Source organism: Cygnus olor, chromosome 6 (assembly GCF_009769625.2).
Source record: "Cygnus olor isolate bCygOlo1 chromosome 6, bCygOlo1.pri.v2, whole genome shotgun sequence".
NCBI lineage: Eukaryota > Metazoa > Chordata > Aves > Anseriformes > Anatidae > Cygnus > Cygnus olor.
In genome coordinates, this window is record NC_049174.1 from 38,851,414 (window position 1) to 38,873,033 (window position 21,620).

Here is a 21,620-nt window from a genome sequence, read left to right on the forward strand (position 1 = left end):
TTTGATGCACAGGGGACAAGGGCGATCTGCGGGGTGACGCTGAGGCAACACTGTCGTGTTTATGGGCTTGTTCAGGCGGCATCACCTTGAACTTTGGGATTTGTCACCCCATCCTGCTGTCTTCATGAAACCCAAACCCGGTCTGTGGGGCTGGAAAGCGAGGCCGCCCCAGGAGGACTCCCTGAAAATCCCTTACACAGCTTGCGTGGCTCTAAACAAACAAGGCTCGGAGCCGCGAGGGCGGCATCTTCACCCCAACTCCTGTCACGGCGCCCCAAACCGTGGCTGGGTGCCCCAAAACCACGGCTGGGCGCCCCAAACCACAGCTGGGCACCCCAACCCACGGCCGGGCTCCCCAAAACACGGCTGGGCGCCCCAAACCACGGCCGGCGCCCCAAACCGCCGTCTCCGTGCGGGGACGGCGAGGGGCTGCCTGTGTGAGGCGACCCCCGCGGGAGAGCCCGGGCCGCCCTTGTGAGGTAAAATGGAGGCCGGGGGCGGCCGGGCCGGGCCGGGGCGGGCTGAGGGTCGCGGCGGGGCTGAGGAGGGCCGGCGGGACTACGAGTCCCAGCGCGCCCCGGGCCGGGGGCGGAGCGGGGCTTTGTGCGGGCCGCGGGGCGGCATGCGGGGGAGCCGGAGCCGCAGCCGGAGCCGGAGCCGGAGCCGGAGCGAGCCCGCCCCGGGGGGAGGGCGAGGGCGGCGAGCCATGCCGGGCGGCGGCGCGGCGTTCCGCCGTCGGTGCTAGAGGGCGACCGCGGGGCGCCGAGCCCGCCTGGCTCGGCGGCGCCGGAGCGCGGAGGCAGCGCGGAGGGGCCGCCGCCGCCGCCGCCGCCATGGGCAACGCGGGGAGCGTGGACTCGCAGCAGACGGAGCTCCGGGCGCACAGCGTGCCCCTCAAGCTGCCCATGCCCGAGCCCGGCGAGCTGGAGGAGCGCTTCGCCGTCGTGCTGGTGAGCGCCGGCCCCATTGTCTGCGGGCGGGCGGCCGGGGGCGGGGAGGGGGCGGCGGGAGCGCGGCGCTGCCCCGGGTCGGGGGCGGGTGGGCTCGGCGGGGAGCGGGGGGTTTGCGCCGGAGCCCCCCCGGGCTGGGGCCGCCTGCCCCCGGGCACCTGCGGGCTGTGCCGGGCCGGGCCGGGGCTGGGCGGCGGCGGGCCGGCCGCGCGGACTTTGCCTCTTGCTTCGGCTCCTTTCTGGCCGTGTTTGGATCCCTCCACCTGAGGAGCACAAAGGGCTGCCCGGCCGGAACCCTGCTGCTCCTGCAGCTTCGCCCGACGCCACGCACCGGCCCTGGTGTGGTGGTCCCGGTGGTCCCGCAGCCGCAGGAGGCGGGCACCACCCGGGGGCTCCGGCACTGCGCTCGCTTTTGGCTTGAAAGCCAGGAGCTGGGCGGGGGGGGGGGGGCATAAACCCGTGTGTGTGCGGTACCCCGAGGTCCCGTCACGTCCCACGAAAGCTGCCGGAGTGGCTCCTGCGGCAGCCACGGGGATGGGGACGGGCGGCCCCCGGCTCCTGCGGTGCCGCTGCTCGGGGTGGGCGCTCGCTGGTATGTGCGCAGGATTATTTCTGGTTAGACCCAATTAGATTATCGTGTCTAAGAAAAGAATAAGCCTATTCAGCTGGGAACCCCCCACCGATGAGCCAAATGGTGAGTGAGATGTTACGATTACTAGGTTTACTGGAAAACGCCTGATCTCGCCCCGCGCCTGTCGGGGAAACCCGCGGGCGTTGTGCTGGCGGGGGAACGCCCCCACGTGCAGCCCGTGAGCCCTGCTTCGGCGCACCGTACCCAGGGGGAGCCCGGCTTAACCTGCGTGCACAGCCAGCAGGAGGAAAACTGGGGACCTACCGACTGGGTCGGTGAAAGGGAGAAGCATCGGAGCGTCGTAGATAAACACGTAACATAAATACGGGGGATAGCAGGGCCAGGCCTGTGATTTCTTGAGGTACTTGCAAGGAGTGGGTGGCATCTGTTTGCAGAAGGTGGACTTAAATTAAGGTTCAGAGGACCGGCCACTGCTTTGCTGGAGGGAACGGCGGCAGTGCAGGCACGTCTGTGGGATCGGTCTGTCGGATCCCTGCTCTGCGCCTGGCAGGAGGAGCTGCAAGATGGGGCTCAAGGGCCGCTGCTGGCACAGCAAGCTGAGAACTGCCTTTAGCCTGCTCTCGAAACCAGTGAGGGATGGCTGGTATTTGTTGCAGCTTCCAGGAAATATCTGACCAGTTTATGGAAGAATAAACTCCAGGGCTGTTATTATTTTGTTTTCTCTGCAGCGCAGAGGGGAAGATGGCTGTGGCACTGGTTAAACCCCAGCACTGGGCAGGCCGTAAAATAGCAGAGATTAATGAGAAAGGAATGGCAGTCTGGGGGAAAGCAGAGATGAGGAGTATTTTCTGTAGGGAGAGGGGATTAGTCAGGAGATGAGTATGAAGAAAGAGATGCTGAACTTCCTAGGACTGAAGCTCACCTTCTCGGCACTCTCGTTTAAGAATTTAGCCTGGCATAACCGTTCCTCGTGCACCGATGAGATCCCGAAGGGCTTTGCTGGCAATAGCGCTTTTGTTGCTGCTAACGATGTTTCCAAGACCGCTTTTGACGCCAGTGAAGGTGCAGCTGCCTGCAGGTACACGGTCGTCACGCTGAGCAGGTCGTCTCTGTGCATAAACTGTGGGGCCGTGTGGGGAAGGTTCCTGCTTTGCCACGCTCGTGGCAGCCGCCCTCTGAACCACGTGCATGTCCATGAAGAGAGCGCAGGATGGTCATGTTTTTGCCATAAGTGCTGTAACATTGGCTGCTGTCTTATTTTTTCCACTTGGAACATGCTACCCTAATCTACTCCAATAGCTCTGTGGTCTGTGAAGCGGGTGGACGAGCAGCGGGGCGCCTGGAGATGGTACACGTGTGTGCTAGCTTGTGTTTGCTAGCTTGTTAGCAGCCTTCGTTTTGTGGAAGGTCTCTGATGTAGCAGTTTGTCCGCTTCAATCACACACAGTCATCTTATTGCCTCCTTGGTTAGCCTCACTCTTTGAGGTTTGAGGCGCGTAAATTGCAGGAGGTGATGGGAGAAGTGCTCCAGGTCACTGTTTTCCAGTGAAGCTCTCAAATGTAACGGTGCTGATACGTTCCTTCGCCTGTAACGGTGCCACGGGCGTTACTGAGGACGGGCTGGGTGTGTGCCACGCTGCCCACCAGGGTGAAGGACATCAGGGCCGGGTCTGGCTGCATCACACCTCCCGGTCCTTGGAGTCGGTAACACGGGAGGATTGTCCCTGTGAAGCTGTGTTATCTGACATGGATTTAGCGACTGGTGAAGTAAACACGCTTCCCTGGGCTCCTTGCTGCAATGAGGTTTTTACTTGTCTCTGCAGGGGAGGACCAGGGGTCATTTGCCTGTGTGTTTCAGGAGGACATTGATGGTGTGCACTTAACAGAGACGTGTGGAGGATCATCTGAGAGAGATCTGCCAGCTGTGTCATTTTTTCCATCCTATCGAACTGACGGGAGTTCTTCCCTTTTGTTGGGATATGTGTAATAATTCCCTTGGTTCCCAGCTCGTGTGAGAGCGTAAAGTCCAGGAAGGTGGCAGCACAATTCCTGCGCTCTTGCCGCCGAGTTCCCCGTTCCCCGACGAGGGGTGCTGGGTGCTGGGACGGACGGAGCCCAGCTCTCGCCTTGGCTCTGGGGCTTGCCAGCACCAGCACAGCCCCTGGGCCGCGAGGCCGCAGGAACCTCCTGCCGGAGCCAGTCCCTCACCGTGCTCCATCTTCCTCTTCAGCTGCCTCGGATTTTTTTCTCCCGTCTCTCTCCTATGGGGCACGTGCACGTAAATCCCGAATGCGAGTAACTAACCCTAATTTATCGAATAGGGAGCCGTTGCTCAGCGTGTGCGAGCGCCGGCGCGGCCCGAGCGCGCCGCATGTGTCCGTAGACATCGTGGCACCAGCGTGCGATGCGGCGAGCCGGGAGGTGCAGGGGCAGGAGCCAGGCTCCCCCTCGCAGCAGCAGCAGCTCCGGCAGCAGGGTGGTCTCCCTCTGAACCCCTAACGGGGCTGCGTGTTTGCAAACGACACGTGGTTTGGAGGAAGCGGCCGGGACGGAGTTGGCAGGGTAAATTGTTGCCTAATGAGCTGTGATTGACATAATTTGACTGCTGGATTACATATCTGCGGTGAGGTTAGCAGGAAATATCCTCTTACCCCCGCCGAGTGCTGGTTGGTTTTACAGAGGAGTTCTCTGTGCCCGGTCCCGCGGGACGGAGGGATGGGTCTGAGGGGCTGGGGGACGCGGAGGGAGGACACGGTTCTGCTTTCTGCTCCGCTCTGCCTCCGGGGAGATGGGACCTGCCTGGAAGGTCCCCGCACACGGGGCTCTGCTGGGCAGCGCTTCTTCTACTTCTCCTTCTTCACCGGGGATTTGGTCCGAGCATCGTTTTCCGTACGGGGCGAGGGAGCAGCGCAGTGTCTATTGCTAAGGAATTTGTAAGCTCGGGGTGAAAGTCTGTAACGTTTCCCAGCTGTTTTCCATTCTTCTTCCTAATCCTCTATCAAATGCATTATGCATTGTTGTATAATATATACAGCTTAGAGTCTGCAAAGCATTAAAAGAACGTGACGTTGTTGCCGGGGATGTCTGCAAGGTGGTGTTTGGTTCCTGCCATTTGGGTGGGGTTGGTGGGGCACCGACGTCCTTGTTGTGGTTCCCAAACCTGACGTAACTCTCTGGGGATGAATTTCAACTGCGACACTCTACTCCTGTATCGGGCGAAATTTGCATTGTTTTTATGGGATTTGAGAGCAATGTGATGGAAGCTGAGAGATGCTGAATTAGCTTTAGGAGCAGCATTCAGGAAAAGTAGCTTACTAGATTTCAGAAATCGGAAAGCCCTGTTGTGTTTTCTTGCTCAGGCCTTCTGTCTGACAGATTTCTGCCTCTGGGCTCTTTCCTCGGGATCCCGTTTAAATGGTTTGAGCAATGATACCTTCTCCCTGAAGAAACAACCTAATAAGTCAAGTTTAAAAATAGATGTTTCTGACGGGTTAAATTCATGGAGCGAACAATCGCTTCACGGTACAACATCTGTCAGGCTGGCTTGTAAATGGCATTTGCAAGTAGTTCTGCCCAGGTATCGCAGTAGAATATTTTGATAAAGCTGTGTGGTTTGGTGTTTTTTGAGCATCTGAACCATGAGGGTAGCCCAGTGGGTGTTTAGCTGCCAGCAGGTTACTCACATTCCTAAAATTAATTCAGCGCCTGGGAACCTGGAAGGCTTCAAAAACGGGTAAGCGGATGCGTGTGCGTATATTTTTGTGTGTACCGAATTTCCATGTAAAATAATCGCCTTAATTTATTGGGCTGCTGTGCCGGAGGTCTGAACCCATTCTGACAAGCTGCGTGTGTCACTTCCTCGTGACTGCAGCGTGCTTGGGGTGGCCAGGGAGGGAGCAGGGGGTGCAGGGACGGACTGGGGCAGGAGGGATGGATGTCTGCGGTGGGTAACAGCGGGTCAGTCACCTCCCGGCGGAACGGAACAGGACCGGGTGAGAACCACGTGCCGCCGTTGTCGCTGTTTTTCAGGCGTGCTTTGCCTCTCGAGATGCTTTACCTTTCCATGCCGAGTAAACAGTATTAAAGTCTGCGGAAACGTTTTAATCCTGAACAGCAAACCCAGCAAAAACACAAAAGCAAACAAAAATGTTAGATTCCCCCCGCGTATTTGTTCAAAATAACCCCAGTCGGTGGAACATCTCATTTTTCTAGTAGTTTTGCTCCGGTTGACAAAGGTTGTAAATTATTCAAGAAACTTTGTGAAGAGACCAGCTCCTCCGTAAAACAAAACAGCTGCCCGAAGGTGTGCACGCTAGTTGCCAGCCCTGCTTTCTGCTGGTGCGGCTGTTTAACAGGAGGGCAGTACGTTCCCGGCACGGCGTGGGTGCCCTGCGCCCTCGCAGGTGGGGCAGCCCTGGTGCCTTCCTGCGGGGCTGCACCGGGCTGTTTTTAACAAGGTCCTGCCTGTCTTCTGCTCCCACTTCCAGGCTTCCACCTGCTGAATAAAATATTTTTCCCAGTCTGTTCAGAAAGGTGGTGTAAATCTGTCGTCTGAGTCAGCCAGTTCTTACTCCGAGGGGGTGAGTGACCCTCCAGGAACTGCTTTTTTTTTTCTTTTTTCTTTTTTTTTCCCCATTGTTATTTGTGGCTTTGAGTGCGTCCTAAAGTGAAACCAAGTTTCGACATTCACTTTCTGATCTTTTGTTTGGTCACTGGAGTGCTACCGAAAGGAAGACCAGTTCTTAACATTTCCCCCAAATACGTTTTTAATCTTGAGCTGTCAGCGTTTCTGCCCATTTTTCAGTGTTGTTCCTTCCAGCTCAGAAAAACGAGGATAAATCCAATCTATTGTTTGCTCCCTTTGAGAAATGGGAAGATCCCCGCGATCGATTTCAGTTTTGCTGTTCTTTTCTGCCCCGGCCGCTGGCCGCGCTGCGGCGTGTCGTGGTGCTGTGCTTGGAGCAGCAGCCGCTTTGAAATCAGGTTGCTAAATGGGCGCTCCTAAACAATGCTCTTAAATAACAGAAACTGCAAATACGAAGCCATTTAACACACGGCAAGGCCTTTGCTCTGCTTTTTCAAGGTGGGCTTCCCGCGAAGCCGGCGTGGTGGCAGCCCGGTGACTGCCCCCTCGCCCCACGGGGTGTCCCCGGGGTGCTCGCACCCAGCTCTGCCCGCGCCCCAGCTGCCGTCCCGACCCCGCGCCGAGCACGAGCTGAAGGGCTCTCCACAGCACAATGAAATTAATTATGCAAAGCATGCTAATTCAGCCACGCTCTTCAGCACCAGTTTATTTTTAAGCATCTGGGCTGTCTCATGCGTTTGAATGGAGCGCATTATGGTGGGGATCGGAGCGCTTGCTGATGCAGGAAGCCACGGGGGAAAGCAGCAAGCGGGGCGACTGCTCGCTGGTTTCTTGCGGGTGCCGTGCTCTCGGGAGCCGTGCGGGACAGCAGAAGGCACGGCTGTGTCAGACGGGCTGCTCAGGGCAGTGCCTTGTCCCCGTCAGCGCGCTCCTTGGTGGCACTGGGGCATGGGCCTGGGGCGCTTGTCGCTGCTGAGCAAGGTACAGTGCCAGAGGTAAAGGTCATTTGCTTTGGCGACTGAAGACAGAGCCTCAAAACTGGCTGAGAAGCAAAAGTGCACGTCCTGCTTCCCGAGAGGAAGAGGGAGAAACGCGCATCCCAGCCGAGGCTGCGAGGCAGCTGCTCTCGCTGGGGGAAGGCTTCTGCAGCGAGTGATGTGTAGCCACATTTTAGACAAACTGAGATGAATTATTGTTTGTTTTCCTCTCTGTTTGTTTGGGAGAGTCCATCTGGGAATTTGGGATGGGAAACGAGTGACACCAGCTCATTCAACTTGATTTATAATCGTGCTAGAAAGAAATCTAGCCCGAGCCTTGAGCACTTCGGAGCTCCAGCATCACCTCAGCCTGCTTCTCTGCTAAAAACGCCTTTGGGTGGTGTTGCCTGACAAGTAGTCGTTTCCCACCTATCAGGCCCTGCTAATTTCAATTCCGAAGGGTCAGCATAGCAAGATGAGCAGGGTTTTAGCTCGTGGACTTCGTGCGATTGCATCAGTTGAAACCAAAGGGCTGGGCTTTTGGTTCACACCGCGGTGTCGCTGAGCAGCGCCCCGTGTCCTGCAGGAGACCTCGACTTCTGCGGAGGGCTCCCGGGTGTGCAGGCAGCAGGAGCTACGTGACGTGCTGCCCCAGTTTAACTGAGCGTGGTTTCCCTTGCGCCGATCGTTTCGACCTCGATCATCTGCTTTCTAGTGTTAGTAACTCTAGATGCACAGCGTAACGCGTGGATGTGTTGGAGAAGGCAAGCATTAATTTGTCCCAGGCACCGTCTCCTCCTAAAGTAGCGCCTTCCTGCCTTTCCCCGGCGTTTCGTTGCATAAAGGCTTGGGTAACGTATAATTTGCCCCTACTCCGTTGTAACTAACATACTGGAGAAATTAGCTGCGTGTTGGTTTTCAATCTACCATGGGATCTCTAACAAAACAAGTGCTTGTCTTCCGTCACTGTGCATCTTTAAACATATATTTGGGGAGGATATTCAGAAGGCAGCACAATAGCCGCATTGTGCTGGAGATGAATGGCCTTCAGAGGAGCACCGTGCGATGCGTGGACCTCCAGGGCTCCGCCTTGCAGCTCTCCAGAGCGACTCCGGGGCTGGAACGGCGCCCGCCCGGGCCTCCTGCAGCTGGAGCGCGGGGAGGCACGCGGGGACACCCCCGTGTCAGCACCCCGTGAGCTGCCCGTCCATGTGCCGGGGCTGCCCGGTGCCGATCGGGGCTGGGGCGGGATGGGATTCGGCTGGGAGCGCCAGCACTGGTGGCCGTGCTCTTGGACGCCCTCCTGCTGTGCCTTTCTGCTTTGTTTTTTGGAAGTGTACCTAGGGGGATGCCCCAGCCACTGCTCCCGGACCGTAGCGGAGGTGACGGGAGTCAGCACAGCCCGCTCTGTGCCCTGAGGGATCCTCAGGAAACCCCTTGCAGGTTAAAATGCCCAAGCGGCACAGAGGCAGCGCTAACCACGGCCTCCTGCCCCTCCGGGAGCCGCGTCCGGGCGCAGCGGGCAGAGGCACTCGCACCCGGTCCTCGAGCCCCCGTGGCAAGGGAAGGGGCGCTGCTGGGCCTGCTTGGTGGGGTTGCAGCATCCTGCAGAGCTGCCCTGCCCTCTCCTGCGTTCGTGGTCTGCTTTGTCCGCTTTTCCGCACGCGGATGCTGGCTGACGACAGAAATTGGTCCCAGACGGACGATGGATGAGGCCTCCAGGAGGCTGTGAAGAAGTCTTAGTTTTTCTGGGGTGTGTTTGGGTGTTGTGGGAGATATCTGAAAATACAGGAATTGTTGTTGTTGTTTTCTTTCTTTCTTTTTTTGTTTTAAATACACATTATCTGGCCAGAAGTCATTTTACTATAAAAGGACTTGGGGAGAATATAGATTGTACATCTGTTACTTGTTTGTCTCCAAAATGACTGTATAGTCGAGGCCAAAAGCAAAGAATAGAGGGTTGCACAAATTGGCAGAGTTTCTGAAGCCTTTCAGAAGCCAGTAATTAAAGCGAAGAAGCAAATCGTTGAATCCAGAAATTCTGGTTGTTCACCCATCCGATGTCCTGGCACGTCCCTCTCCTGACTCCTGTCGTCCCGCGTTCCTCGTCGGAGGCAGGCGAGCCGCGCACATCGATCTGCCCCCGCTGGGTGCGTGGCACCCAGCCGAAAGGGTCTGGGAGCGATGGGGACGGTCCCGTGGAGCTTACTGAGCGGTTGTCGGACAAACATTTCCAATTATTTAGTGTGCTTGGGAGTGCTTCAAAGGGCTTTCTGCCCAGCTCTGCGAGCCTCGCAAATAGAGAAGATCAAATGAATTGCTATCGCAAACATTTAACTCGAAGTGTGGCCGAGAGGGAGCTTTGATCTTGTGTGCGTGCACGGGAGCCTCTGCGTAGCTGCGGCCCCTCGCCGCTCTGTTAGATCCGCGCTGTGTTTTTCTTCGCTCAGCCGCAGTAACCCGACGCCGCACGTGTCGGTAGCCGTGTTGCACGCTCAGAGGCAGGCGTGACACCTGGCACCGAAACGGGGCGCTGGTGGCCAGGGTGCATCTGGAGCAGCGTGAGCTTTGGAGAGGGGTTGGCCCTAAACTAGGCATGCCCAGTCGGTCGTGTATTTGAGCATCGCGGGGCGCGGCACCCCCTCCAAAAGGCATTGCCTTGGAGATCTGCCTGTCGGTGCGTCTGCACGAGGTGCTGCTCGGTGGCCAGGCTACCAAAGCTCTTCAGGGAGGCTGAAGAAGCAAGTGTGGCGTAATGATAGTCATTAACGTAGGCTGCGGATTAGGCCAGGAAGAATTTGGTAGTAATTTCAATCCCTCTGTGATCACGTCTAGTTTACGGATAACTCTGAGGAGTTGTTGCAAATGTTGTTCTCTAAAACTAGTCAACTTGAACTAAAACTTGAACGAGGCTGGAAGTTGTCGCGTCTCTGCAGTGATCCTCTCCCCGCGCACGGGAAGGGGGCGTGGAGCTGTGAAAATGCAGCTCTGCCCCCTTTCCGAGCCGCAAATACAAACGCCTGTTCTCTTGATCATGTAAATGAATATCCAAGTACGGTGAATGCACATCATTCTTTTTGTTAAATAAAACACGAGCTTTGTGCTTTGCAGCATTTTTCACCTGCGAGTCTTTCTCCAAGCCTCGCTGTGCCGCAGCGGGAAGACAAGGGGTGAGAGTTATCGTGGTCATCTTTCGAAAAATAAAGCTGGAATTGCCACGAGCCCCCAAAACTGAGCAGCAGAAGAGAGATCAGAAGTAAATGTCTCCCAACTTCCCCGCACTTGCTGTAACCACTGGGAAAATAAAATGGAAATCCTCGCTGCCTCCCCCTGTGAACATGTGTTTGACACATTGGGAAGCCCGCTGTGCCTCTCCAGCTAGCGTGGTGATTTGGGACCTGGCAGCTGGCATTCGGCTCTTTGAAGTCACCTTTGCAGACCCATATGAGCTTTCCTTTAAAGCCTTTCATTTGTCTCTCTCAGCTACGCGGAAGTCGAAGAGCAGCGTTTTGGTTTGTTTATTTTGTGGCATTTTAGGACATCTTTCCTCTTTGATGCATTTAAAAATCTCATTTTACCATCTCCTGAGGTTTTGTCTGCTCCTCACCTTCTGCTCCCGTTCTTCATTTCCTGCCGTATGCTGGAGGTGGGATGTCGGTTTTTGTCCCTCTGTGCGTATGCACCTGTGTATGGATTGAAACGTGCTTTTCTGATGACGACAAGCTGTATTTCAGAACTGGCCGACCTGTGAGGCCAGACGAAGGTGGGAGAGGATACGTTCATCCGCAGGCAGCTCGCTCGGGCAGAGGTGGTTGGTGCAGCGGTGCCAGCACCGAGCAGACTGCCTGCCTCTCTTTGGAGAAGCAGAGGCACTATCAGAGCTGTGCTGGGTCTCGTTAAAGGAAAGAAAAGGAAGATGAAAGGAGGTCGTGAGGGTGTAAGGAATCATCTTGACTTGGGAATTAGTTCTGTGTCTTCTATCAGTAGAAGAAAGACAAATTTCTTCTTTAATGTGGAGATGGCTGAGTGCATGAACGATGTACTCGAAACACCGGGGGAAAATGCTTTTCTTTTAATTTTGAAAATGCACTTTTATATGAGAAATTGTAACGCCTGGAATAGGTATTCAAGGGTGATTTCCATGTGCACATTCGCTGTGCTGAATGCATTCATGAAAAGTAACAAGTTCAGCTGGCTGGGATCCAACGGCTGGAAAATGGGAGAAGAGAAATTTATGAAGCCCAATTTAACACTTTGTATTAATTAAAATAGACCAGCACCTGTGAAGGATTCCATGCTCACATACATGCCTGCTTGCCCTCCCTTCCAAGCGAGGTGTGTCTCACGCAGCGAGCCCGTTGCGGTGTCATCGGAGGAGCGGCGGCTGTCCTGCCACTGCTTGCTGCGGGAGCAGCAGAAATCCTGCCCGAAATACAGCTGTGTACACCTGTAACCCCAGACTGCCGCGCAGAGCAGTGTGCAGGTGGGCTTCCTCTGTCCTGAGGAGGATTTTGGCAGAAGATGAGGTGCTTCCATTAAAATATAACAGAACTTGTGCAAGAGTTTACGTGAGCTGCGTCCTTTTGTGTTCAGCAACAGCAGGATCCTTGATCAGCAAGGGTGATGCAAATGAATTTGTTGTTCACAGAGCGGGGCAGGAAAACCAGCTCGCAGTTTTCACATGCTGATACTGCTCCTGCATCCTCAGATACGGCAGTGATTACAGCTGGCAGTCAGTGGATCGCGAGCGCGCTGCGTTTTCTGTTAAGATGGGCAACCCAGATACCTACAAACAGGAGGGAGGCAAAGGCTGATCAAGCGTGAAGTTCTTCTTTGGCACGGAACTTGCGTGGCTCGAAGAGGCAAGAAGATGTACAGCCGAGAAAGAAAGGGACTTGTACTTAGAAAGCTCAAAGCTGTTGTTTATTTGTTTTTGCTAACATTTGTTTCTGAAGGAGGATCTTTGTTAAAGGTGAATTCCCTATTCTGTTTAGCCAGCGGAGAGAAAATTATCGTGATGCGCCTGTAAGGTGTTCAGTGAATTAATTGTCCATTAAAACCAGATTGCTCTCAGGTGCTCCAGGATCCTCGAGGTGCCCACGCAGGCAGAGTATTCCTCATGTTTCTAGTACAAAACACAGCTCTTGTATTGAAACCACCCAGGGAGTATACATAAATAAGCGCGTGGAGGTGTCTGCATTGAGACAGAAACCTGTTGTAATATTTCTAAGATTAACCTACAGGCTTGCGTGGGTATGTTCTCCCAACTGCTGCTGCTGTGCCGAAACATACGATGCAGAAAAGACAGGCAAAACAGAAAACCTTCCCCTCTGAACACTGAAAAAAATCCTTATTTAGATTTATTCCATTTTCAGAAGTGCTCAGTCGAGGAATTACTTGGAGGAAAGTACCCTCCCGAGGCAGCTCTACCCCAGCGGTGCCCGCATTGTGTGTGCCGCGGGCCGCTCGTCCCAGCGGGGCTGGCATCTCGCAAGAGGGCCGTGTTCAGAGCCCGTTTATTGCAGCGAGAGCTTTTCTCGCAGAGATACTGGTGCAGAATAGGGCGTCTTTTGCTGACACGTAGATCAGTGTAGCCAAAACACCGGTTAAGGCCTTGAGTGTGGCCGCCCTTATCCTGCCGGGCTGTTCGTGTGGTTGACCTTGTGCTGTGTCGTGTTGCCTCCACGGACACATCTGCCGTTTCTGTAGAAGCTGCAGTCTCCAGCTTTTAGTAATGACCTAATTTTGGTTTACAAGTTGCTGCTGCTACTCGGGGTGCCGGGGGCCTGGCTGCGGGCTGCCTCCTCCTCGTGCAGTTAGGAGAGCCTCCTAGTTTGCTTAATCCCTCGTTCACAGTTTTCGGTTTGCAACGTTGCCTTTCCTCACGGGAGCTGGGTGCTGGTGCGGCATCTGAGTGCACTGTAATACTAAGGATTTAGGCGGTGGTTAAAATAGAGCAGATCAGTAGATTTATGGATTTTCCTGGCCAGGCTCCATCCTCGGAGCGGGATGTCTGCGCGGGTCCCTCCGCGGGGATGTCTCAGAAGTTGCGCGTGGCGGAGAGCGCAGCTCGGTGCTCGGCAGGCGCGGTGCTCGCGTGGTTCTTCTGCCGCGTTACTGCCAGCGCAGCCCAGAGGCTTCTTAAAGTGCAGATCGGGAGGCCTTCGTGTCTGCCTCTTGCTCCAGGCCTTCTGCCACATGGCATCTTCCAGGCACTGGGCAGTGCCTTTGCCGTCCGTCGCCTGCTGGGGTGGCCTTCGCTCCTGCTCAACCGCCTGCATAGGGGGCAGGAGAGACCTCGGAGGGCTCTGGGAGGGGTGCAGGCGTTATTTACTGCCCGCGTGGGATCCTTAAGTGCTTTTAGTACTTTCATGAGTGCTGGCCTAAGTACAGACTTGGCTTTGGGTTGTTGTGCTTTGTTTGTGGGTCCATGCAGTGACGTGGGCAGCGCTGTGGTCTTGCATGGAGAAGTTAGGAGGAGCCAGGCTGCAAGCTGGCACATCGAGCACGGTCGTTGGAAACGTGAAGGGCTCCCTCGCTTCACTGCAGGCATAGGTGTTACATTAACGGGACGCTTCAGACTCGGCGGAGGAACTGCCTTAGCAGCCTGCGCCGTCTCCCCCGAATTATCTTGAAGGCATTTCTAACTTTGTGGGAGGGAATGCGGCTGAAGAAATATCAACATGCCGTGAGCGAGCACACTGTGTGAGGGAGCGCGGCTTAAATGTTTCAGCGTTGGTAGGAGGCAGAAGCGTGTTGTTTCTGCCTTGCTTGGGGACTTGGGCAGTGGGTAAGCTGGGGGCAGGGATCCTGCCTACTGGGCTGCTGAGCAGCAGGGGAGCAATTTGACAACATTTAACGCAAATTCATCGTGACGGTAAAAGTTTGAAAAAGGGGGTGGTGGGAGGGCTTTTGGGAGCGTGCCGACCCGGGGAGGCGCACAGAGCCCGGGAGCAGCGGGGCTGGTGGCGGCCATGCCGGGCCCAGGCCGCATCCGGTGCAGTGTGAGCTGTCGGGGCGCTGCCAGGCCGTGCTTCACCGTCCCACGGCTGCTGTGCCTCAGGACCTTGCTTCAGTGGCTGCCCCCTCACAGCCGAAGCTGGCGGTGCTGTGGGGAAGCAGTGTGCTCGCCATGGTCAGGGAGGCAGCGTGGCACAGCGTCCTTCTGCCCTGGTTATCTCATCGGTCACCTGAAGGCGCATGTCCTGTGAGAGGCACTGTCATCTATTACCCCGTGTTATATCACGTTAGCATTACTTCTGCGCTCTTTTTGCTCTTTATTTTTCATCAGGGCGGTCTGTGACTTACAAACCAGCCGGTTTGTAAAGGTCCCTGCGTTCTCTGTCACCAGCACCCAGCGGTGCTCGCACTCCCACCTCATAGCTCCTCTTTGCGCAGTATAAAGTCTTGCAAATCTCAGGTAATTGTGATGCCTTTTTTTCTTTTCTTTTTATGTTGTATTCCGGCCTCTGGAAAATGTCACCAAGTGCTGCAGCTCGTAAGAAATGAAAGAGAAACCGTTCCTTTTTACGATTTGGCCTGCTCCCTCGCAAGGGAGGAGGAGGTCACTCGAAGGGCTGCGGGCTCTGTGTCCCGCAGGCTTGTCAGAGCCTTGCAGTCCTTCAAGTCCCCCGGCAGTGCCCAGACAAATGGTCACGGGCTAATGCTGAAGGGCATTTGCCTTAAAGCCAAGCCCCGCGTCTCCTGCAGGCCTCCTTCCGGCCCCGCTGGGAGCGGAGGGCAGGACGCGGAGGCCGGTTATCGGGCTGCGTCGCGCCGGGCGGCTGGAGATAGCTGCGAGGCGAGGGGACGGCCTTGGCCCAACGCCTCGGGACACCCGCGCCCTCCCGTGCTCGGTGGCGCAGTGGGTGCGGGCTGGGGGCGGGAGGGCGAGGTAAAGCCTCTAGGACTGCTGTGGGCCAGCACACGCGTCCTGTGAGTCAGAGGAATGAATGCCCTCCTCTGCTTGCAGGTACGGGATGTGGTCGTCTGCACGGGCTGGTGAGGCACCAGTTCCTCAGCCCCCGGATCTCTCCTTCTCTTCTTGCTGGGACTGCACCCCCAGGGTTAAAACCTTGTTTTTTTTTGAGGGTTTCCCCATATCATCTCATCTGCAGGAAGGAGAGGACTTGGCAGAAGATGGTGCCGTTTAGTGCAGAGCATCGGGAGGTGGGACACAGAGCCCCGTGCCCCACGGCTCGCCCGGCCCCGCGCACACCGTGCCTGCTCTCCTCGCCGCCGTGGCTTTGTCTTCTGCCACGCGGCTGTGTCGGTCGCGATGCTGCTCACCGAAATCTCCGTGCTGTACAGGTGTCCTGACACACGAATGAGCTTTGTTTTGTTTTTTTTTTTTTGTTCGGGTCGCCCGGAGGCTGTGTGTATGCCAGCACTCCGTGTGTAAACAGGGAGATCCCTTGAAGCGCATGTTATTCCCCTGCTCCGATGGTTTTTGCCGTATGAGATGTATGGCTTGTTTATAACATCTGGTGGTTATTGCTTTTAATTTGAATGCCGCTGATGTTTCTGAAAGATGCTTTTCATTATGTTCGTGGGGCCTGATTTCAGTGACATTAAAGGCTCTCCCACTCCGAGAGTGATACAAAGGCATCTTGGGGGGGATAGGAATTGGGCTTACACTTTGTTTAAAATCGTGCTGCCTGGCCGTGCTGGGGGCCGGGGCAACAGCAGCAAAAGGCACTACCTTGTAAGAAATCTTTGTACCTAGGTCGACAAGGACTGCTGGTGATTGTGTGCGTGTAGGTGCAAATCTAATCTGTTGTCCTAATCTGACAAATTTATGAGGAGTTGATGCGCTCCAGAGGTGATCTCTGCTCCTCCTTCTCGGTCAAAAATACAGTCTTCCCTGTATGTGTGGTAGTTCTTTGAATTACGGGAGTGGACAAATGGTTTTTGTTCACTTGTCTGGATGCATAAAATGAAATTAATACCCGTAGTTCTCTCAAAGAACTTCGCTGAGGCAGTTGAGGGCAGAATTTGGTCTGCCTTTTGTTAGTTTTAATCTACAACACACTGCATTCTTAAATTAGAGAAGATTCATCCTAGAAATGTACACAGTCAACGCTTTGAAATACACTGAAGCTCTGCATTTTCTACATAAATTATATACAAAAAAAAGCAAAGTTCGAACCGTTAAGCTTGCAACCAAGCCTCTTTCTTGCAGATGGCGAGCTGCCGGGCAGCTCAATGAAAGGCAGATGTCCTCTCTGCCTACCCAGTTGGGAGCAGCAGGACCGAACTGCGGAGTGCTCGCCGCCGTGTGTTGTTTCACATGCCCGCAGCCAGCTAGCACGGGCTTCGTTTGCAGCCCTGCTCCAAGTGGCAGCCTCCAGGGCTCAGGGGCACGGGGCGAGCTGGCAGGAGCAGGCATCGTCCGTGTGTCAGGGCTGTGCCTTTGCTAACCCCAGAGCACTTCTAACGTGGATAAAACTACTGAGTTTTCTTAGCCTGGCTCTTTTCGGTAAGAAATTGAAAGTCTTGGGTTGAAGATTCAGCCTCAGACAGACCCTAAATAGCGGCTTCACTGAAATAGTCGATGCTTGTCACAGTTACGAGCATCTGTAGGTAGTCTGACAAGAGGGGCAGAATAATAGCTAGTGTCGTTAGCCTAGTAGTAGTGACTTTCATGTCATTGCAATTGCAAATTTAATCGAAAATTTAGAAGCAAAACCAACTCCTTTCTGTTTATGGTATTATCTCCTTAAAGCATGTATTTATTTCTGAATACAGCATATTACATATGAACTCCTGAAAAATGAAAAGATGGTTTATTTTGCCTTAGGGAAAGCAACAACCATACTTAAAAACCTCCCAGAGTAGACATCTTTGGAGAGCATTTTACAATTGGGTTCCTTCCTTGCTTTCTGTTACATGCTCAACCCTCGGACTAATGAGAGTATAAAACTTTCACATTAATATGCAATATCTCTTCCGAAGATCTCCCAGAGCCTCTGGCCTGTGGCAGCTCCACGTTGCGTGGAGGGTATGTTACACGCATAACCATTCTGCTTGTAATCTCAGTCGTACACGATTTAGGATCTGTAGAGGTTTTTACTGCTTTTTTACTTACTCGTTAAATCATCTGGAAAACATATTTAAGTTTTTATGTCATATGGTTTTTTTTTCTAATGTAAAAGCAGTCTAAAAGCCAATGCAAGTGTTCTTTGGTGCGCTCGGAAATGACATCCCACTGCAGCAGAGCGTCTGCAGTCAGCACGGGGCTCAGAAGGATCGGCTTCATGATGTTTAAAACCTGGTGCACAGGTTCCTGGTGATGAGAAATTTCCTTTACCTGGTGAGCTCTCAGACTGCTGCAGCGGCCCCAAGCTTCCCTTCTGGACCGATACTGTAATAGCCCAAAGAGAAAGCCCACAGCCCAGGTTTTTCTCTTTCCTTTCTAAATGAATACTGTAACCGTGAAGCAGACAGCAGCAGATACTGCCCACACTTCCATTCTGATGTAAAGAAAAATGACACACAGTGTAAATGTCATTGCTTGCTTCCCGTGAGCAGGTGCCCGCAGTGACTGGATGGCCCTGGCAGACCATGGCAGACTTAGCGTTTTGGCTTCTAATCGAAATACACTGCTGTAATTCTTAAAGGGAAAGCAAAACCCACGGCCTTCGATGGAAAGGTTTTTGCTGCTAAAAGCAAATGGGCAGGTGCAGCACCAAGTCCACTGCTGCTCCGTAACGGGTGCTGGGGAGATACTGTGCGTGGTGCTCACACACCTGCTGTCATTTTGTGGTGAAAAATGCCACAGAGAATTCTGCTGGAGGGCGATCCAGATGCACGGCCCAAAGGCATTTAGTACTTAGGAGCAGGTAACAGAGAGATTTCGGGTTAGAGCATTTCTTTATATAGGAAAGTTAGTTTAAATAATGCAGCCGCAATTCCTAGCCATCTTGGTCGAGTCCATCTGCTGGTGTATTCGTCATACTCGAGTTCAGTGCAAGCTGGTGTGGGCTGGCAGCGAGTCCATTAGACACGTTGCAGAGAGGTTCTTTATCATCTCGTATTTGAACTTCACCTTTCCTTAGAGCTGCCCTACGGCCACGGATACGGAGTTACCAGACTTCATATGTGGAATCCTCAAAAGCCGTTCTTTTTAATGTCAAGTAATTTTTATTAATTTATGAATCAAGAAGCCAGTAAAACCTCAAGTGAGATTTAATAAGCTCTGTTACCAGTGTTTATGCATAACAGAAAAAACACAGAGCTTTGTGCATGTATTCCCTTTCTTCTTACTATCCTGCAGATGCGTTGGAAGGGTCGAGTACAATGGAAACGATCCTTTGATGCTAATTGACAGCTAATCAATTAACTGCTTCCAAGTAAAGACAAGAGGAGGCAGTCTCACATTCTCTCAGGTCAAGTTTAATAATCGCTTTGGGGAAGAATCCTGATGAGAAGCAAAGCGTCGTGCCGTTCAGATAGAGCACCAGAATGCTTACAAAATGCAAGAATCGTGCAGGTTTTGGTAACGTGACAGTAACGTGCAAGCCATGCGGGGTGGCCGGGGAAAGATACTTGCCCGTGTCAGTCACCCCTCACCAGACCAAATGAGATTTGCTCTCTGAGAACGTATGATGGAGGGCCTGACTTCCAGCACTGTAATTAGAGTGTTATTTTCATTTCGACTTAAGAATATTAGAGCTACAAATCCACCAAAGTTACAGCCAATCCTTTGGGTTCATGAGGGACAGATGCTTGGAAGAAACGCTGGGTATTAACTGGACAGGCTGTGTATTAAATGCCAGTATTTAGGGCAGAGTTCTGCAATCCGTGTCTCCTGAGGAAATCCAGGAAAACGGACACCCCCTACCCTGGGGGAAGCGGAACAGCGAGATGTGGGCGACGGGGCGCCCGCGCTGCCCTCTGCCTGGGTGATCAGCGTTACCAGCATGGGTGTGCAGCAGTGGGAGAGTTGGTGTTCCTCCTAAGCTGCTGCTCAGGATATGCTAACGGTCTGTAAAACAAACAAACAAACAAACAAACCAATTATTTCCAAGCGGTAAATAACCTGCGAATGCATGGAGCTGCTCTGAATTATTTAACACCCATCGTGTTTCTCACTTGCAGCAACAGCTTTATCGGTTTATTGTAACGTTTGAGAAGACAAGGGAAAGATTTGCTGTTGTCTGTTCCTTTTGTTGAGGTTCTCAGATAATTTGTCTTGGATAACCTCCTCTTTCTTTCCATGTTGCCACTGCCTGTGGAAGGGTCTCTCTCTTCCCTTTTTTCCCATGGGGGAAAGTCTGTCCCTGCCTCAAATCTCCTCTGCCAGGAGGATGCAGACCTTTGGAAATGGCAGGACTCCTGCGCTGAGCACTGTGGCAGAGGTGTACAGTCCTTACGGGTGACGAAGCACCTTGGTTGTGTGTGCCCGGGCTTGTCACTTCACATTCTGCATCCCGACGGTTTGCAGACTTGTATTGGTCCTTTTTACTGTGCTCAAGCCTTACTCTGAAGACCTGGGGGGTTATTTTTCCAACTCGTGGTCTCCTCTGATCTCAGGTCGTTGGTGAGCCTGGTGCGGTTCCTGGAAATGCTCTTTCCTTCTGCAGGCTCTGGTGTCCCGTCTGGTTCCTCCTGTTGGGGCTGAGCACACAACCTACTTTTCTGTACCTTAGTCCTCACCTGGCTAACTCGGTGCAGCTCCTTTGCTTGCAGGTGATATCGCCTCCGGATTTCCTCTCTGTTGGGTGTGCAGGTCTCCTTGTGTGCTCCTTCAATGTCTTACACGTACAAACGAGGACAATTCCCTCGTAATTTCCCGGGCTACCCAACTAAGACTCAGTCATTCAGCACCTCAGCACGCAGGTAGGTTATTTACAGCACGGTCGGCTGCGGACCCGCTCAGCCTGGGGTGGAGCAGGGCACATCCCCTGCGTTGGCAGAGGGCTGATGCCTTGCCTCGTGCTGCCACAGAGCAGGGCTGGCAGCGTGTTCGGCGCTAGGAGGGAGCAGTGCCGCGAGGCAGGCTGCTCTCAGCTGCTGGCGGAGCGCTGGGGCTGGCTGTCATTCCCCTTCTACCAGCAGAGCTGGTCCGAAACCAACTTAAACACGGCGCGATGTAAGGGAGCGTGGCTCTGGCCCACAGATGTTTAAAATGAATCACGCTGCTTGTCTGTATTTCTCAGCTGGGGTTAACTCCTGGACTATGGAAAATAAAAATGGGCTTTTTATTGCTTTGGAGGCCGCATTGTTGAGCTAATGCCACGGGTGCTTGGTGATGAATACTGTAGCACCAAACAGCTGTCTCTGAGAGCAGTGCAGTTGGGAGGCAATATGCAGCTTACCCGTCCAGCCCAGCGAGATGATGGGATTGAATCACGAATAGATAAACAGAGCTTTGTGTTTCTCTGTGCTCTCCGAGCGGGGCTTCTCTCCCCCCGAGTTCTTAAACATCGAAACTTAAAGGAATGAGCAAGGAGGAGTTCGGCTAAGCAGCGTAACACACCCAGCAGTGCTCTTCCCTGCTAGGTTTCTTATGATAAACCTCCGCAAATTTCTTTGAAGGCAGCAGCATTAATGGCGTGACAACTCAAAAGCAGCAATAATAATCTTTGTGGTCATTAATTTAGGACATGGATTGGAAAAGCTTAGGAGTCCAAAAAGCTGGGATGTGCCTAGGCTCCGTCAGCCTGATGCTGGCTTCTGACAGCACCTGGCCTTTCAGGTAGGCTGCTCCGACGGACCAGAACGACGTAGGAATATATGCAAAAGTGTAAGCATGCCTAATTAAGAGCTGATTGACTAATACTTTTATTATAGCATTGGTGAGACTGCTGGTAGAGGCGGCAGCTCGGTGCGTACCGGCCCAGGGCAGAGGAATTTGCTGCGAGCGGAGTTCCCCTTCTCGGCAGTGGGCTGTGCGGGCACCAGCTGCCGGCAGCTGCTCGTGGGTCAGGTTTTGGTGGTGCTCAGGCGCACCTGACGCCAGCCTCAGGGCCACCACTGCCACAGCACGGGGACAGGCTAGCGGGAGCAAAGTTCACAGTTAATACGACTGAACGGGTGTTCTTCTGAAAAGCTTTCTAGCAAATGGTTTTATACTAGGTTAAAATACATTCCAACACACGACATTCGTTTTAACTTTTCAATTTCTTAAAACTTTCGCTGCAGCAAACCCGAATCTAGGCTCATCAGTGCAAAATGGTCCTAACCGAGAGCTGTTTATCGACTCCGCACTGTAATAAATCTTGGTTCGTAGTTCTTGGCAGTCGTTGGCTAGACGCAGCAGTACAGCGGAGCGGAGCAGCACAGCCTTGTTCCTGAACGCAACTGCTGGGAAGGTGGGATGCAAGTGGTTAAGGGCAACTGAAGAGAAATTAATGGTTGACGATGGGTGAGATGCAGTGAAACGAGGAGGCATTATTTTAAATACTACCCACGCTTTCACTGATACGAAGGTTTTGGCCCATTTGTAGAAATTGCCCGGTGAGCTGATGGAGCGGAGCACTGCAAGGGAGGTTTCGTTGAAAGATGCTCATCGT

General features: G+C 53.7%; 1 protein-coding gene across 9 annotated transcripts in view; it reads left to right on the forward strand.

Moving 5' to 3' along the window:
- Nucleotides 1-708: 708 nt before the first annotated feature.
- FMNL2 (formin like 2) overlaps nt 709-21,620 on the forward strand; it is a 126,239-nt gene continuing 105,327 nt past the window's right edge. For 5 of the 9 annotated variants that reach the window (XM_040560738.1, XM_040560737.1, XM_040560742.1 and 2 more), the window contains exon 1: nt 710-950. In XM_040560738.1, the coding sequence (XP_040416672.1) occupies nt 834-950 (117 nt within the window). In that variant the 5' untranslated portion in view covers nt 710-833. Of the gene's footprint in view, nt 951-1,617; nt 1,645-21,620 lie in introns of those variants that run through there. The other 4 variants (XM_040560741.1, XM_040560739.1, XM_040560740.1 and 1 more) reach the window with 3 other exon arrangements.